The following is an 18,442-nucleotide window of genomic DNA, read 5'->3' as shown; positions in this document are numbered from 1 at the left end:
TAAATATAGAACTTCTCACTGTTTATCCATTTGAGCATTTATTAATCATAGGGTTAAAAAAGAATGGGGGCGGAATTCAGAGGGGGAAACAAACCATGAGAGACTACGGACTCTGAGAAACAAACTGAGGGTTCTAGAGAGGAGGGGGGTGGGGGGATGGGTTAGCCTGGTGATGGGTATTAAAAAGGGCACATTCTGCATAGAGCACTGGGTGTTATATGCAAACAATGAATCATGGAATACTACATCAAAAACTAATGATGTAATGTATGGTGATTAACATAACAAAAAAGAATAAAAGGCACTATGTGAATACATTAAATGTACTGTGTTGCAAAGCTTCCCTTCATAGATGTCACATTTCAATATATGAAAACTGTGCAAACTGACCTTTGGAAGACATACTTAAAGAGTTTACATTTGGAGATGTGACTCTAATAATCTGGGGAAGAAATACTATTACATTTTGCTTTATATATCACGGGCTGGCTCCAGCAGGAACTAAATGTATCTACTGGCTATTCCCTATGAACCAGACATTGCTCTAAACTGTTGGGATGCAATGGATCCTGTCATCAAATCTTTCTGAATTTTACCACAAAATACAATTTACCAAAACTAACCTTCCTCCACTCCTGGAGACTAAAAGACCTGTACAGTATTCTGAAGAAACAGAAACAATAAGATACTGTATATTTAACAATATGTAAGCATTTAAATGCAGTTTTTTGCTAAAGTGCTTAAAGATAAAATAGCCTTAGAAAATAATTAATGTAATTCTGCTTTAAATGCATATATTCTAATAAAAAACTGTGTTAGTTTTTCTGTCAAACAAGGAAAAAAGAATGTTTTCCTTTAGATTCTCTTCTTTATTTGAAGTACAGTTGACACACAATGTTACACTAGTTTCAGATGTACAATACAGTGTTTCAATAAGTTCAGACATTATGCTATGCTCACCATAAGTGTAGCTACCAACTGTCACCATACAACATTATTACAATACAACTGACTATATTCTCTATGATGTCTGTATCTTTTATTCTCAGGACTTATTCATAAAGTGATGGTTTTTAAAACATTCTTTTTTGATTTAGTCAGTATTCTCAAGTATCAGGAAAAGAATATTTAAGATTATGAAATAAACACCTTTTGAATAATTTTCATTTGCTACATTTAACTTTTTTTTGTAACAGTTTACTATTCTTCTAATATACCTGAATATTTGACAATATTCACAGGAATATTTTCTTAGACACATCATGATCTTCATTTTGCTGAATTCCTCATCTTCCCCTACTTATCTCAAAATCTTACTACAAAGCAATGATATCCTGTCTTGAAATTTCACTGTGTATTCACGTTGTATTTCCTCTCATTCTTTTCTCCCATATAAAGTGTTTTTATAGTTTAAATCTCGGTTTTCTCTCAAAGTTTCTCCCAAACTTGTCTGTACATAGTCACCTGGTGAACTTTTAAAAATCCCAAGCCCAGGTTACATGCCTTACAAATTAAATTAGAAGGTCTGGGGATAAGGGAGAGAGCCAGGCGTCAGTTTTTAAATATCCCTAGGTGATATTAATATGCAGCAAAGTTTGGGAACTATTGTCTTAAACTCCTAGTAGTTCCTGAAGGTCCAAGATGCATACTACTTTTTAATCTGCGATCTCATTCACTTGTGTTGCAAGCCTGGCATGGTAGTTAGTACAGTAGTTGGTGAGTAAACCTACCACTTTCACCTTAATTTGGCTTCGTTATCTTCTATTTGCCACATATAAACTCATGAAGTTATAACAAAAAAACCTTTTTTTTAATTAAAAGTAATTTCACAGAAATGTTTCAGAATACAGAAATTTTTGAATTTTAGAAGTTAATATAGTACATATACTTTATATCCCATCACAGTCCAAGAGAATCTAGGGCAGCCCCCTGTCATTAAGAACATTACTATTTCACCAGCAAGACATATAAATATTCACAATGACTGAGATAAATAAAAATTTTAATAGCCTTAGGTTAGCTGGGGCCAGTTTTGCCACCATTAAATTGGGGGGAAAAAGTCCTTTGGAATTTCAGAATGTTTTGAATTACAGAAATGAAAACAAGTAATTGTGAACATTATATACATGGGTCACAATGTAAGGTCTCCCCTACCTCCCATGGAATGTGACTAAATAGTTTGAAAGCCAATGACAGAATGTTTCTGTAAAGATGCTCATGAGGGGCGCCTGGATGGCTCAGTCAGTTAAGCATCTGCCTTCAGCTCAGGTTATGATCCTAGAGTCCCAAGATCGAGCCCCACATCAGGCTCCCTGCTCAGCGGGGAGCCTGCTTTTCCCTCTGCCCCTCACCCTGCTCATGCTCTCTCTCTCTCTCAAATAAATAAATAAAATCTTAAAAAAAAAAAAAGATGCTCATGAAAATGTTTTGATGTGTGCCACTAGAATAAAGGTGAACACCTGATGAAAAAAATATATAGTGTGCATGTGTTTGTTTTACCATGTATTTGTAGTACTTTTTTCAATTAAATATAAATACTCCTACTACTACTAATAAAAATAGGCCTGAGCCCACCCCACTGAGAGAGTGGACCTGGAAAAAAAAACAATCTTTGTTGTTAGTGTTGAAAATCAAGAAAAGAGAACATCTATAGAAAATAGAAATCTTATTTAAATCAAAAGGCAGAATATTAAAACTAAAATTAATGGTGGTCTAAAGCATGACATAAAATGAGTTTACCATAAACAGAATACAGAAATAAAACTGTGAAAGTGTTTCAACACTTAGTGTAAAGCTGATTAATTTGTGAAGACTAGCAAAGAAAACATGTATTCTAAGTAGAAATCAGAATATTTTCAACTAGACTGTCCCAAATAGAAGTTTAAGTTTACACAAACACACAAAATGGGGGTGGGGTTGGGGAGGGGGCAGTAGGAAGAGATAAACATAATTTAAGGAACTGTGGATTAAATGAAGCTAAGCAGGTTATTTTTCCATCAGGATTTCTAAGAACCTTAAATAAGATAACGAGCTTTGGCAATCTCTAAAACAGGTATAATATGCAGCCTATTCACACTTATTTGACCTCCAAACCCTTTTTTCTTTAAATCATTTAACATGACTAATTCCACAGAACATAAAACTACTGGCGATGCATTTATAAATTTGGGAATTTTAGGTGGTCTTCAAGAATGAATGTCAAGAATCAACTTCTACTTCATACCACTAATTTTATTATCCTTATCAGTTACCAGTCATTATTAAGTGATACCTCCATGCAATGAAATGAAATTGCCAAAGATCGTTAACTTTAGAATTAGTAACATGGATTATTATATAAATGAAGAAATAGTTTATCTTCTCTTAAACTAACCCAAATCAAAATAAAACTAAAAATAATCACCATATTCACCATTTTAAAAGTATAAGTAGGCAATTTGCATAAATATTAAAATGCTATACCTCATCAAATTCTTCAGTCATTTTTCTGATGATTTCTGCATTCTGCATATTTCGAAACATCTCTATTCTCACAGTACCTGTGGAACAACAGATTTTACAGTTAATCATTTTCTATCCCATGCTAAACATTAAATTTAACCTGGCCACTGTTTGAAAAATTTTGTATCAAAGTTTTTGGGGGTTTTTCTTCCCCCAAACTCCTACCTAAAGGAATCCCTTGTTTAAGAACTTCAAAGTTCTTTAGACATTTTTTAAAAACCTGAATATTCTGTGAATTAGATAAGTATGAGGGAAAAAACTGTGAGGAGTGTTGGGGAAGGAAAAGATGAAGGCATAAAATAATAAATTTATATTGTAGGGAGGGCCCTAAGGATTGACTGGTGCTATCCAGGCATACAAGCTGACTGACTTAGTATGAAAAACACCCAAGTATAGAGAATATTATCTCTCTTCATGCTTTTTTCTGATAGTCTTTACCAACAGAATATTCTTCTATAAATTAAAACTAAATGTTCCTTAACCTATTAACACCTGTCAATTAAATCTGTTTTATCTGAACATGAAAAATAGCTTGGTAACTTCAACATAAGTATCAAACAAAGAAAAAGTTAACACCCTTTCTCATCTCTTTCTTTAGTACTACTTTTATATTAGCTACATAATTTTTATCTCAAATATGATTATATAAATATTATCACTCTAAAAATAATGAGTGGTTTATATCAAAAAACATGTTAAAATTAACATAATTTAAATAAATTAAAATAAGGTTCAAAATCAATCTGGAGTTACAGAGAATACTGGCAGAGTAATTACATGAGGTTCAGTTTCAACTGTATACACGTAAAATATTCAAGTTAAAAATCACAAGAATAAGACTCAATGAATCAATAAGAAAATACTTTATAATCTCTAACAGGTTCTTTGCCAGTGATTACCAGCTCCAATTCAAACCACACTTAGGTATATAAGAGGGAAAAGTCTCTAAAGTGTACTGTACTCTTACAGGAAAAAGCATAAAGCAGTAGAGAGCCACTAAAAGTCATCAAAGTGTACTCTTAATTCAGAGGCCCAATAAAAAACTGCAATGGCACATTTGGCATATCAAACTTGACTTAGTTTTTATTAATCTATAAAATGAGAAAAATGGTATTTCCCTTATATTTTTAATAACAACCATTTCTAAGCATGTTTTAATTACTTGATGTACAGCTCTCTTGTTTATTTTCAGGATGCTGAATTCATTAAGTACCTCCAACAGGTATCCCACACCCAGCTGTAGAGATGAGAGTCTAGATTGGAAGGTGAGTGAAAAGGGAAAATATTTTTAAGAGTTCCTCCCCAAAAGGCAATTTCCTAAACACATGGTGAAACTTTTACATTGTGATTTTATTTTTTTATGGGAAAAACAGTATCATTGACAGTACTTAAAAGCACTGAAGACAGGTTGTTTACGCACTACAATACAGCTTTTATTTTCAGAGGTTTTTAAAAAAATTAAACAAAAAATGTACTGAATTGCTAATTATAAATTATCTCAAGTAAAATTAACTTTCTGTCAAACATTCTTTAAAAATCACTCAAATTAGAAGCGCCTGGGTGGCTCAGTTGGTTGAGTGTCCAACTCTAGATTTCAGCTTGGGTCATGATCTTATGGTCGTGGGATCGAGCCCCACATCGGATTCCACATCAAGTATGGAGCCTGCTTGGGATTCTCTCTCTCCCTCTGCCCTCCCCCTCCCAAAAAATAAATAAAAATCACTCAAATCACACAAAACTGTTTTAACTGTATTTAACCTTGTTTGGGTCATGAACTATGTCAACCTGAAACAGAGTCCCATATATAAAAAGCACGTAATTTCAAGAGTTGTTTCATGGTACTCTTGGTAAGTAAAATTATCTTCACTAAGTACTCAGTAAGCAAAAGAAGTAAAATTAGATTTTCAAGTTATTAAACATAAGAAGAATTAGCTGTTCTTGGAGAGATGGAAATATTTTATATTTTGCATGGAGTAGCATTACTAAATGGCTATATGCATTTCTCAAGTCATTCATCTGTACACTTAAAATGTGTGCATTTGGAAACTATATCTTGGTAAAACTGATTTTTAAAAAATCAAGAAAAAGGACAACATTAATCATAGTAGTTCAGTAAAAAGTTACAAATGTCAAGAGTGCCTGGCTGGATCAGTATGTAGAGCATGTGACTCTTGATCTCAGGACTGTAGGTTTGAGCCCCACAGTAGGTTTAGAGATTACTTAAAAAGTTACATGTATCATTGTTAAATATGAGTATAAATAACGTTCAATTCTATTTCCATGATTAATATGACAGTTTTCATATACAGTGGAGTCTTAACTATAATTTCAATGAACTAGCAAGTTAACTCATAAACGGAGGACTATTTTGCTGTATTAATTTAGTATCATAAAGTCAAAGGCAACAAAACAGAAACTAGTATTAAAAGCAAAATAAAGGGGCGCCTGGGTGGCTCAGTCGGTTAAGCGACTGCCTTCAGCTCAGGTCATGATCCTGGAGTCCCGGGATCGAGCCCCACATCGGGCTCCCTGCTCAGCAGGAAGCCTGCTTCTCCCTCTCCCACTCCCCCTGCTTGTGTTCCCTCTCTCACTGTGTCTCTCTCTGTCAAATAAATAAATAAAATCATAAATAAAATCATAAATAAATAAATAAGGATTATTCACCATGACCAGGTGGGATTTATCCCTGGGCTGCAAGGTTGGTTCAACATCCGCAAATCAATCAACGTGATATAATATATTAACAAAAGAAAGAACAAGAATCATATGATCTTCTCAATAGATGCCGAAAAAGCATCTGACAAAGTACAGCATCCTTTCTTCATCAAAACTCTTCAGAGTATAGGGAGGGAGGGTATATACCTCAATATCATAAAAGCCATCTATGAGAAACCTACAGCGAATATCATTCTCAATGGGGAAAAACTGAGAGCTTTCCCCCTAAGGTCAGGAACGCGGCAGGGATGCCCACTATCACCACTACTATTCAACATAGTATTAGAAGTCCTAGCCACAGCAATCAGACAACAAAAAGAAATAAAAGCATCCAGATCGGCAAAGAAGAAGTCAAACTCTCACTCTTTGCAGATGATATGATACTTTATGTGGAAAACCCAAAAGACTCCACCCCAAAACTGCCAGAACTCATACAGGAATTCAGTAAAGTGGCAGGATATAAAATCAATGCACAGAAATCAGTGACATTCCTATACACCAACAAGAAGACAGGAGAAAGAGAAATTAAGGAGTTGATGCCATTTACAATTGCACCCAAAACCATAAGATACCTAGGAATAAATCTAACCAAAGAGGAAAAGGATCTGTACTCAGAAAACTAGAAAATACTCATGAAAGAAATTGAGGAAAACACAAAGAAATGGAAAAACATTCCATGCTCATGCACTGGAAGAAGAAATATTGTGAAGATGTCAATTCTACCTAGAACCATCTACACACTCAATGCAATCCCCATCAAAATACCATCCACTTTTTTCAAAGAAATGGAACAAATAATCCTAAAATTTGTATGGAATGAAAAAGACCCCAAATAGCCAGAGGAATGTTGCAAAAGAAAAACAAAGCCGGCAGTATCACAATTCTGGACTTCCAGCTATATTACAAAGCTGTAATCATCAAGACAGTATGGTAGTGGCACAAAAACAGACACATAGATCAATGGAACAGAATAGAGAGCCCAGACATGGACCCTCAACTCTATGGTCAAGTAATCTTTGACAAAGCAGGAAAGAATGTCCAATGGAAAAAAGACAGTCTCTTCAACAAATGGTGTTGGGAAAATTGGACAGCCACATGCAGAAGAATGAAACTGGGCCATTTCCTTACACCACACACAGAAATACACTCAAAATGGATGAAAGACCTAAATGTGAGACAGGAGTCCATCAAAATCCTAAAGGAGAACACAGGCAGCAACCTCTTCGACCTCAGCCACAGCAACTTCTTCCTAGAAACATCACCAAAGGCAAGGGAAGCAAGGGCAAAAATGAACTATTGGGACTTCACAAAAATAAAAAACTTTTGCACAGCAAAAGAAACAGTCAACAAAACCAAAAGACAACCGACAGAATGGGAGAAGATATTTGCAAAGGACATAGCAGATAAAGGGCTAGTATCCAAAATCTATGAAGAACTCATCAAACTCAACACCCAAAGAACAAAGAATCCAATCAAGAAATGGGCAGAAGACATGAACAGACATTTTTCCAAAGAAGACATCCAAATGGCCAACAGACACATGAAAAAGTGCTCAACACTGCTTGGCATCAGGGAAATCCAAATCAAAACCTCAATGAGATATCACCTGACACCAGTCAGAACGGCTAAAATTAACAAGTCAGGAAACGACCGATGTTGGTGGGGATGTGGAGAAAGGGGAACCCTCCTACACTGCTGGTGGGAATGCAAACTGGTGCAGCCACTCTGGAAAAGAGCATGGAGGTTCCTCAAAAAGTTGAAAATAGAACTACCCTACAATCCGGCAAATGCACTACTGGGTATTTACCCCAAAGATACAAATGTAGGGATCCAAACGGGTACGTGCACCCCGATGTTTATAGCAGCAATGTCCACAATAGCCAAACTATGGAAAGAGCCAAGATGTCCATCGACAGATGAATGGATAAAGAAGATGTGGTATATATATACAATGGAATATTATGCAGCCATCAAAAGGAATGAGATCTTGCCATTTGCAACGACGTGGATGGAACTGGAGGGTATTATGCTGAGCGAAATAAGTCAATCAGAGAAAGACATGTATCGTATGACCTCACTGATACGAGGAATTCTTTTTTTTTTTTTTTAAAGATTTTATTTATTTGACAGAGAGAGACACAGTGAGAGAGGGAACACAAGCAGGGGGAGTGGGAGAGGGAGAAGCAGGCTTCCCGCCAAGCAGGGAGCCCGATGCGGGGCTCGATCCCAGGACCCTGGGACCATGACCTGAGCCGAAGGCAGGCGCTTAACGACTGAGCCACCCAGGTACCCCGATATGAAGAATTTTTTTTTTTTTTAAAGATTTTGTTTATTTATTTGACAGAGGGAGACACAGCAAGAGAGGGAACACAAGCAGGGGGAGTGGGAGAGGTTGAGAAGCAGGCTCCCCACAGAGCGGGGAGCCCGATGTGGGACTCGTTCCCAGGACCCTGGGATCATGACCTGAGCCGAAGGCAGTCACTTAACTGACTGAGTCACCCAAGCGCCCCCCGATATGAGGAATTCTTAATCTCAGGAAACAAACGGAGGGTTGCTGGAGTGGGGGGTGGGGTGGGAGGGATGGGGTGGCTGGGTGATAGACATTGGGGAGAGTATGTGCTATGGTGAGTGCTGTGAATTGTGCAGGACTGTTGAATCACAGATCTGTACCTCTGAAACAAATAATGCAATATATGTTACGAAAAAAAAAAAGAAGATAGCAGGAGGGGAAGAATGAGGGGAGAAATCGGAAGGGAGACGAACCATAAGAGACGATGGACTGTGAAAAACAGAGGGTTCTAGAGGGGAGGGGGTTGGGAGGATGGGTTAGCTTGGTGATGGGTATTAAAGAGGGCATATTCTGCATGGAGCACTGGGTGTTATGCACAAACAATGAATCATGTAACACTACATCAAAAACTAATGATGTAATGTATGGTGATTAACATAACAATAAAAAATTTACAAAAATAATAAAGATCAGGCTATCAAAAAAAGATTGGATTCTAAAGTCTTAATAAATGAAATCTAATCTGGTGATGAACAAGAGAAAAACCCAGGCATATAACAGAACAATTTTTGGTAGCCTCATTTTCTGTTTCATTTTTATTTTAAGTACTAGACAGCAGGTTGTACATCAAAATAAAGTGGAGAAAGACTGAAAATAAATATGGATAAATTACTAGGGAAAATCTAAGTCAGAAAAGGAGAAGAAATGCTGGGGCTACTCAAAGTGAGAAGTATTTACTAAAGAAACACTGCATACCAGAATACAGAACTTAACAGTTACCTAAGATTCAGTGACTGCATACATGTAAGAGTCTTTCTCAAGATTTGAGGAGAGGGAATGAGGGAAACATAGAAAAAGAAACAGATACTTTGGTTGCTTTTTAATGAGCATTTCACGCCTAATTATAAATATCTTGTGATACACACAGTCTGTCTAGGTAGTATGTACACAAATGGAAAAAATTACCTCACAGGTTATTATAAATATACACTTTGGGAAACCTAGATCTTTTAGAATATATTAAAATAAAAATTGTTGGCAGTACTTGGGTGGCTCAGTCGGTTAAGTGTCTGACTCTTGATCTCAGCTCAGGTCTTTCTTTTTTTTCTTTATTAGAAGTTTATTAAATACTACTTCAATTATTAATGGTTACAAGAGAATTCAAGTTTTCCGTATTTTTTAATTGGGTCAATTTAAGTCCCTACCCCCCAAATTTCATTATTTTTTTTATTATGTCATGTTAATCACCATACATTACATCATTAGTTTTTGATGTAGTGTTCTATGATTCATTGTTTGCATATAACATCCAATGAATCAGCTCAGGTCTTGATCTCAGGGTTATGAGTTCAAGCCCCATGTTGGGCTCCACACAGGATGTGGAGCCTACTTAAAAAAATATATATTGAAATGTATAGGCCTCCACAGGTACCCCGCATGAATAAGAAAAGGAAATTGTTGTGATTATATCTCCAGTGATGAGTCTGTGTCTAAATGTCAAACTGCACTTGGTAACATTCCTTATAAAAAGCTTATATACTTCTTCCTCTGTAAAAACAAAAGATAAGTGAAACATCAAACTAAATGTTCAAAAAGAAAACTCATATTTTGGCACGTGATATGGGAGTACCAACTGACTAGTCTTTCAAGACCGCAAAGGGTACATTTCATCCATTTCAAGAGCAGATAAATTTACTAAATATTAGAATTTCAAATTTAGAGCTTGGTTGAGCCATGCTAGTATAGCCCAGTGCCAAAAGCAAGCATTGTCCTAGGGCTTTAATCTTTCAAACCACTTTCACCAAATCTTCAACAACTATTAAAATAACCTCATCTTAAGTCCATAAGACAAGAATTAAAGGAAAGAATGAAGAGAAAAATAAATTTACTTTTTGAAACATCCATCTGCTACCTCAGACACTACTACTACTATGATTCAAGAGGAGGAGGGCTTCTTAATCTGTGGCACATAGATTCTTAAATATCTATGGACCTTTTGAAACTGTATGAAAACTTAGGTCTATGCACTTTGTGGAGAAAGACCCAAATTTTCAGGCTATTACTAAAGGAACTGAGAACTCCAAAAGGTAAAAACTACACATTAGAGGAAAAATATCAAAGATTTTTAGTCTTAGAGAATTGAAGAGAAAAATTAAATGGGGACAGTAAAGAATAGTTCCTTACTAGAGAATGGAATTAGAAACCAAGATCTACGTGCTAAGTGTGTTCATTGCTAGTGGAATGTCATTTCTTTTAGGCCCTCTCAGCTTAAAGAACAGGCAATATATGTGTGTGTATACAAACATAGCTATTTCTATATATGTATCTGTATTAAGCGATATATAAGTTATAATATCTTTAACTCCATTACCACATGAAATATTCTAGAGTCCTCCCCTTTCTTTTATCCATAATTTCCTACAGTGAAATCTCCAACAGTGAAAACTCTGCTTCCACCACAAACCATCTATTTACTAATTTTTTCAATTCCAGTACACACATGTATAATGTAACTTCAGAACTGGTAGCCCATTCCCTAGTGGAAAATAACTGCAACTAGAGTACCATTCTTTTATACAGTTCCTTTTGCCTTTAGTCTTATAGTCTCCAGTCTTCAGTTATTTAGGACAGTACTTTTTCCCTAAACCCCTTCACAGCAAGGTTATTTCATGTATTTGTAATATAGATTGATTCTTTTGTCACAGTCTGAAATTCATCCTGGAATGACCTCATAAGGGATTTTTTTTTTTTAATTTGCAAACATCAGTGTTTATTCTTTGTGCTATAAGTTCTATGGATTTTAAGAAACGCATAGTATCATATATCCATCATTACAGCATCATCCAGAATAGTTTCAGCACCCTAATCCCCTGTGATTCAACCTTCCTTCCTCCCTAAAACCCTAGCAAACACTGATCTGTTTACCATCTCTACAATTTACCCTTTTCCAGAATGTGACATAAACTGGAATCATGGTATGTAGCCTTTTCAAACTGGCTTCTTTCACTCCGCAATACCTATTAAGATTCATCTATGCTTTTTTTTTAACAAATAATTTTTTTAAACATATAATGTATTATTTGTTTCAGGGGTACAGGTCTGGGATTCATTAGTCTTACACAGTTCACAGTGCTCACCACAGCACATATCCTCCCCAATGTCCATCACCCAGCCAAACCATCCCTCCCACACCCCTGCACTCTAGCAACCCTAGGTTTGTTTCCTGAGATTAAGAGTCTCTTATGGTTTGTCTCCCTCTCTGGTTTTGTCTTGTTTCATTTTTCCCTCCCTTCCCCTATGATCCTCTGTCTTCTCAAAATCCTCATATCAGTGAGATCATATGATACTTGTCTTTCTCTGATCGACTTATTTCGCTTAACATAATACCCTCTAGTTCCATCCACATCATTGCAAATGGGAACGTTTGGTTTTTTGATGGCTGCATAATATTCCACTGTGTGTTTGTGTGTGTGTGTGTGTATGTGTGTGTGTATATCTCTCTCTCACATCTTCTTTATCCATTCATCTGTTGATGGACATCTTGGCTCTTTCCATAGTTTGGCTATTGTGGGCATTGCTGCTATAAACCTTGGGGTGCACAAACCTCTTTGGATCACTACATTTGTATCTTTAGGGTAAATACCCAGTAGTGCAATTGCTGGGTCGTAGGGCAGCTCTGTTTTCAACTTTTTGAGGAACCTCCATACTGTCTTCCAGAGTGGTTGCATCAGCTTGCATTCCCACCAACAGTGCAGGAGGGTTCCCCTTTCTCCACATTCTCACCGACCTTCAGAAATCTACTGGACCTAGAAAAAGGAAGATAAAATATACCAAGTCATTCCCTGACTTGTTAATTTTAGCCATTCTGACTGGTGTGAGGGCATATCTCATTGAGGTTTTGAGTTGGATTTCCCTAATGATGAGTGATGCTGAACACTTTTTCATGTGTCTGTTGCCCATTTGGATGTCTTCTTTGCAGAAATGTCTGTTCATGTCTTCTGCCCATTTCTTGACTAGATTAGTTGTTCTCTGGGTGTTGAGTTTGGTAAGTTCTTTATAGATTTATAAAATCTTTATAGATTTTGGATAACTAGCCCTTTATCTGATATGTCATTTGCAAATATCTTCTCCCATTCTGTCGGTTGTCTTTTGGTTTTGTTGACTGTTTCCTTTGCTGTGCAAAAGCTTTTTATCTTGAAGTCCCAATAGATCATTTTTGCCTTTGTTTCCCTTGCCTTTGGAGACATGTCTAGCAAGAAGTTGCTGCGGCTGAGGTCGAAGAGGTTGCTGCCAGCGTTCTCCTCAAGGATTTTGATGGATTCCTGTCTCACATCTAGGTCTTTCATCCACCTTGAGTCTATTTTTGTGTGTGGTGTGAGGAAATGGTCCAGTTTTATTCTTCTGCATGTAGCTATCCAATTTTCCCAACACCATTTGTTGAAGAGACTTGTCTTCTTTCCATTGGACATTTTTTCCTTTTTTGAATATTAGTTGACCATAGAGCTCAGGGTCCATTTCTGGGCTCTCTATTCTGTTCCATTGATCTATGTATCTGTTTTTATGCCAGTACCATACTGTCTTGATGATTACAGCTTTGTAACAGAGCTTGAATCCCAGAACTGTAATGCCACCGGCTTTTCTTTTCTTTTTTTTAAAGATTTTATTTATTTATTTGACAGAGAGATAGACAGAAGAGCACAAGCAGCGGGAGTGGCAGAGGGAGAGGGAGAAGCAGACTCTGCACTGAGCAGGGAACCCGATGCGGAACTCGATCCCAGGACCCTGAGATCATGACCTGAGCCAAAGGCAGACGCTTAACCATCTGAGCCACCCAGGCGCCCTGCTTTTCTTTTTCAACATTCCTCTGGCTATTCAGGGTCTTCTCTGGTTCCATACAAATTTTAGGATTATTTGTTCCATTTCTGTGAAAAAAGTTAATGGTATTTTGATAGGGATTGCATTGAATGTGTAGATTGCTTTAGGTAGCATTGACATTTTCACAATATTTGTTCTTCCAGTCCATGAGTATGGAATGTTTTTGTGTCTATGCTTTTTGCATGAAATGAGTGCTCATTCCTTCTTATCACCAAACAGCATTCCACTGTATGGATGTAGCACAGTTTATCATTTCATCTACTGAAGGTCATCTAGATTGCTTCCAGTTTTTGGTAACTAATGAATATAATTACTATAAATACATGCAGGTTTTTGTGTGGACATGTTTCAAATCAGTTAGTAAATACCTATTTATTTTTGCTGTATTATACAGTAAGGCTATGTTTAATTTTGTAAGAAACTGTCAGGACTGTCTTCCACAGTGGCTATACCATTTTGCATTCCCACCAACCATGATTTCTTATACCTTCACATACTTGACAGTGATTGGTATTGCCAGTTTTTTGTATTTTAGCCACTCTAAAAGCTGTGTAGTAATATCTTTTTACTGTTTTAATTTGCACTGCTCTTATGACAAATGATGCTGAGCATCTTTTCACATGTCTATATGCCATCTGTATATCTTCTTGGTGAAATGTCTGTTCAGGTCCTTGCCCACTTTTTTATTGGCCTATTTATTTTCTTATCAGTTTACAGAGCTCTTTGTATATTTTGAATACAAATCCTTTATCATACATGTGTGTTGCAAATATATTCTCCCAGTCTGTGACTTTTCTTCTAATTTTCTTAACAATGTCTTTTGCAGAGCAGAAAAAAATTTAATTTCAGTAAGGTCCAACTTGCCAATTGCTTCTTTCATGGATCGTGCTCTTGGTTGTTACAGCTTTAAAAACCTCAAAACCTCATCACTAAACCTAAGGTCATATAGACTTTCTCTTATGTTTTATTTTAGAAATTTAGAGTTTACATTTTACATGAGTTAAGTTTTGTGCAAAGGGTTAAGATCTGTGTTTAAGTTCATTTTTTCCACATGGATATCCAATTGTTCACGTACGATTTGTTGAAAAGATGATTATTTCTCCATTTAATTGCCTTTGTATCTTCATAGAAAAAAAATCAGTTGACTATATGTAATTCTTATATTTTTTAAAGAAAAATTTAGGGTACACAAATTTGATGTATATATATATGTGTGTGTGTGTGTGTGTACACACACACACATATACACACAACTCTTCAGAAACCTACTGGACCTAGAAAAAGGAAGATAAAATATAACAAAATATTTCATGTTCCATTCTCCTCTTATTTTAATAATTTTTATCCTATACTCTGCACATCCAACAGTTTTTCCTAAATGATAAACCCATCAGGATTATCTGTGGTTTTCACTGCACTCTCTCTAAAATAGTAGCTATATATATGTCTCTACATTTGAAAGCTCTTCCAAAAATATAAAAATAATGAGAAATTGAGACTTTAATTAGTCCCAAGAGACTAGAAGTCCATGAAAGTAGAAATTACCTTACAGCAATAAAAAACATAAATATGCAAAATATGTCCAAAGTGTGGAAATTTCAAAATTATGACTTACATTTACACACACACACAATTATCCAAGGGAAGAAATCACTTTAAATTGATATATAGAAGTTTTGATTAGGGTAGTATTATAAACAATATTTTTATATAAACCCTCTTCCTGAAATGCTAATGAAAATATGAAAAACATTTTGAAAGGCATCTGAAACCTTATGAAGTAGTGGGAATTAGTAGAATAAAAACAAACTAAAAGCAGAAACCAAAATACAAAAAGAGCACTAAAATCACTTCTTCTTTGATAATATTTACTGAGACTACAATGCAGTGCACAAGTTGGGACTTCCTAGGTAAAGGGTCTAAAAGAATAACTCTTTTATGAAGTGGGGGCTCAAAGGATTTCATTTGTAAGTTAAGGTTAAACCAGCAGTATATCTAACACCTCATACTCTGTGGTCTATAAAGAAAGCTTTTTTTAATATTATGTAGAAGGAGACAGATACCTGAGAGGTAGTAATCAAACACTGGTGCTCTCACAAATATCCTAAATTCACTTAATCTGATACAGAAAACTTCAGATGGTACTTAGTTGCAAATAGCCCTCAACTGGAAGTACTGCTGGGCACCTGTCAAGCAAATCTTAAATCTTCTCTAGAGGAAAAGTACCTTTATCCTAGGCTTCAAATAAACTTGAGAGAAAACATGAAGCTTGGATTAAAAAGTAACTAAACATATCACCAAGAAAGGTGATATGCAAAAGAAAAAGCAAAAGGAAGACCACAGAAACAGACTAAGACTTAAAGTATTAGAATTATCAGATATAGATTGTAAAACAAATTCCCCATGTTAAAAAAGGAAAATACAAGACTGAATGAATATCCATAGGGAACAATCCGATGGACTTCTTTTTCTGTAAAAGAGAGCCACACAGGGTGCCTGGGTGGCTCAGTCGTTTAGGTGTCTGCCTTCAGCTCAGTTTCTGATCTCTGGGTCCAGGGATCGAACCCTCCATCGGGCTCCCTGCTCAGCGGGGAGTCTGCTTCTGCCTCTGCTCCTTTGTGCTCTCTCTCTCTCAAATAAGTAAATAAATAAATGATCTTTAAAAAGAGAGAGAAAGACCCATGTTAACTATAATTTCTAGAAAAGACCAGTACAGTAACTGAAATAGATTGTCACAGATTTAAAAAAAGTAAGTAAACAAAGATAGGGGATATATTGTACAGAAAGCAGCACAGAAGTTAAAAAATGCAAACAGGTACATAGAAGACAATATGCAAGGTTTAAACAAAGTTACTGAAAGGGAAGAGAAATAAAATGAGAAGCAGCAATATTTAAAAAGGTAACTGATGAAAGACACCAATCCAAAGAAATATGTTCTATAGAACATAATATAGTCAGACTACAGAATACCAGAAACAAACAGAAACCTTAAATGTTGGGAAAAACAAGTATTGAAAGAGAAGAAAATTATTATCCTGAGTTCTCAAGAACACCACAAGCCAAAAGACAGTGAAATGCCTTCACTGAGCTAAAAGAAAATAACTGCCAATATTATACAATATACCCATCAAAATATATTTTAAGAAATAAAGACAAGTTAAACAAATCTTAAAGTCCAACAGAGTCTACAGAATCTCCAACAGAACCTCATTGGAATTTCTAAATGCTGCACTTTAGACAGAAGTGACCTCAGATATATATGACATGTTAAAAAAAGAACAAATAAAATGGCATGTATATAGGTAAAGCTAAAACAGTAATAACTTTATTTTTTTAAATAATAATGACTATGGGAAAATGAAATAGATTTAAATTGCAACACAAGGAAGGAAGTAAATGGGATTATAGCTCTAGGTCCTTGTCCTGTCTGGGAAGAGGATAGAGGTGGTAATTACCTTTGGATTGTGCTACATTAAGTATGAATTTTATAATCTTTAGGGTAACCATTAAATGCATGTGAAGAGTACAAAAATGTCCAAATGAATAGATGGGGGAAAATGAATTCTTCTGAATTCAAATCATACGTGAACCGTAAGGAATAGCGCAGAGGACCACAGGGGAAGGGAGCGAAAACTGAATGGGAAGACATCAGAGAGGGAGACAAACCATGAGACACTCTGGACTCTGGGAAATAAACTGAGGGTTACAGAAGGGTGAGGGGTGGGGGGATGAGGTAATTGGGTGATGTGTATTAAGAAGGGCACATATTGTGATGAGCACTGGGTGTTATATGCAACTAATGAATTGTTGAACACTACATCAAAAACTAATGATGTACTATATGCTGGCTAACTGAACACAACAAGAAAGAAAAGAAAGGAAAGGACAGAAAGAAAAAGAGAAAGAGGAAAGAAAGAATGAATCAAAAAAATTAAAACATTTTGAACTGAACTAATGAAAAGGAGTATCACAAGAAGTTATACAATTAAAAAAATATAAGGTGCTATTAAAAATAGCCATATTAAAGAAATTTGAAAATTCAAATGAAATTGAGAATTTCCTATAAAACACAGCTTGTCAAAAACAAACCAACCAGAATAGTGCTAAATCAGCTAAAGAGACTGAATCAGTAGTTTAAAATCTTCCAACAAAAACAACAACAAAAAATTTAGGCCCATATGGTTTCAATAGCAAATTCTACCAAATGTTCTGGAAACAATTCCAATCTCATACACTCTTCCAGGAAACAGCCCCCCCCCCAAGAAAAGGATATTCTCTACCATCCATTTTATAAGGTTAGCAGAGCCTTGATAATAAAACCTGAGATGGAAAGAATGGAAAGGGAAAATTAAAATTGCAGGCCAATCTCATCAATGAATACAAATACAGAAAATCCTAATAAGATATCAGCTAACCAAAGCAACCAATAATTTAAAAAATAAAATACATCATGATCAAGGTGAATTCATTTCAGGAAGGTATGTGAGATTTAACATTAAAAAAATCAGGGGTACCCAGGAATGAGGGGTGGAGACTTGGGGGTGGGTAGGGATATTCAAAAGGAGCACAGTGGGGATTTTTAGGGCAATGAAACTATTCAGTTTGATACTATAATGGCGGATAGATAACATTATACATTTGTAAAAACCCTAGAACTTTGAAACACAAAGAGACAACCCTAATGTAAACTATAAACTTTAGTTAATAATGTATCAGTATTGGTTTGTCAATTGTAACTAATGTACCAAGCTAATGCAAGATGTTAACAATAGGGGAAACTGGCAGAGAGAAGAGGGAACTCTGCATAATTTTGGCTCAATTTTTTTGTAAACCTAAACATCC

At 35.7% G+C, this 18,442-nt stretch overlaps 1 protein-coding gene across 7 annotated transcripts in view; it reads right to left on the bottom strand.

Moving 5' to 3' along the window:
• STAG1 (STAG1 cohesin complex component) overlaps positions 1–18,442 on the bottom strand; it is a 415,977-nt gene that overhangs the window by 189,093 nt on the left and 208,442 nt on the right. For all 7 annotated transcript variants that reach the window (XM_064587431.1, XM_045903718.3, XM_064587432.1 and 4 more), the window contains one exon: positions 3,463–3,539. In XM_064587431.1, coding sequence (XP_064443501.1) covers positions 3,463–3,539 — 77 coding nt within the window. The remainder of the gene's footprint in view (positions 1–3,462; positions 3,540–18,442) is intronic.

The sequence above is a fragment of the Mirounga angustirostris genome, unplaced genomic scaffold (genome assembly GCF_029215605.1).
Source record: "Mirounga angustirostris isolate CCGP_5_RB_7025 unplaced genomic scaffold, mMirAng1.0.hap1 SCAF_1, whole genome shotgun sequence".
NCBI classification, from domain to species: Eukaryota; Metazoa; Chordata; class Mammalia; order Carnivora; family Phocidae; genus Mirounga; species Mirounga angustirostris.
Note: the sequence above shows the minus strand (reverse complement) of the source record. Positions and strands in the feature narration are given on the sequence as shown.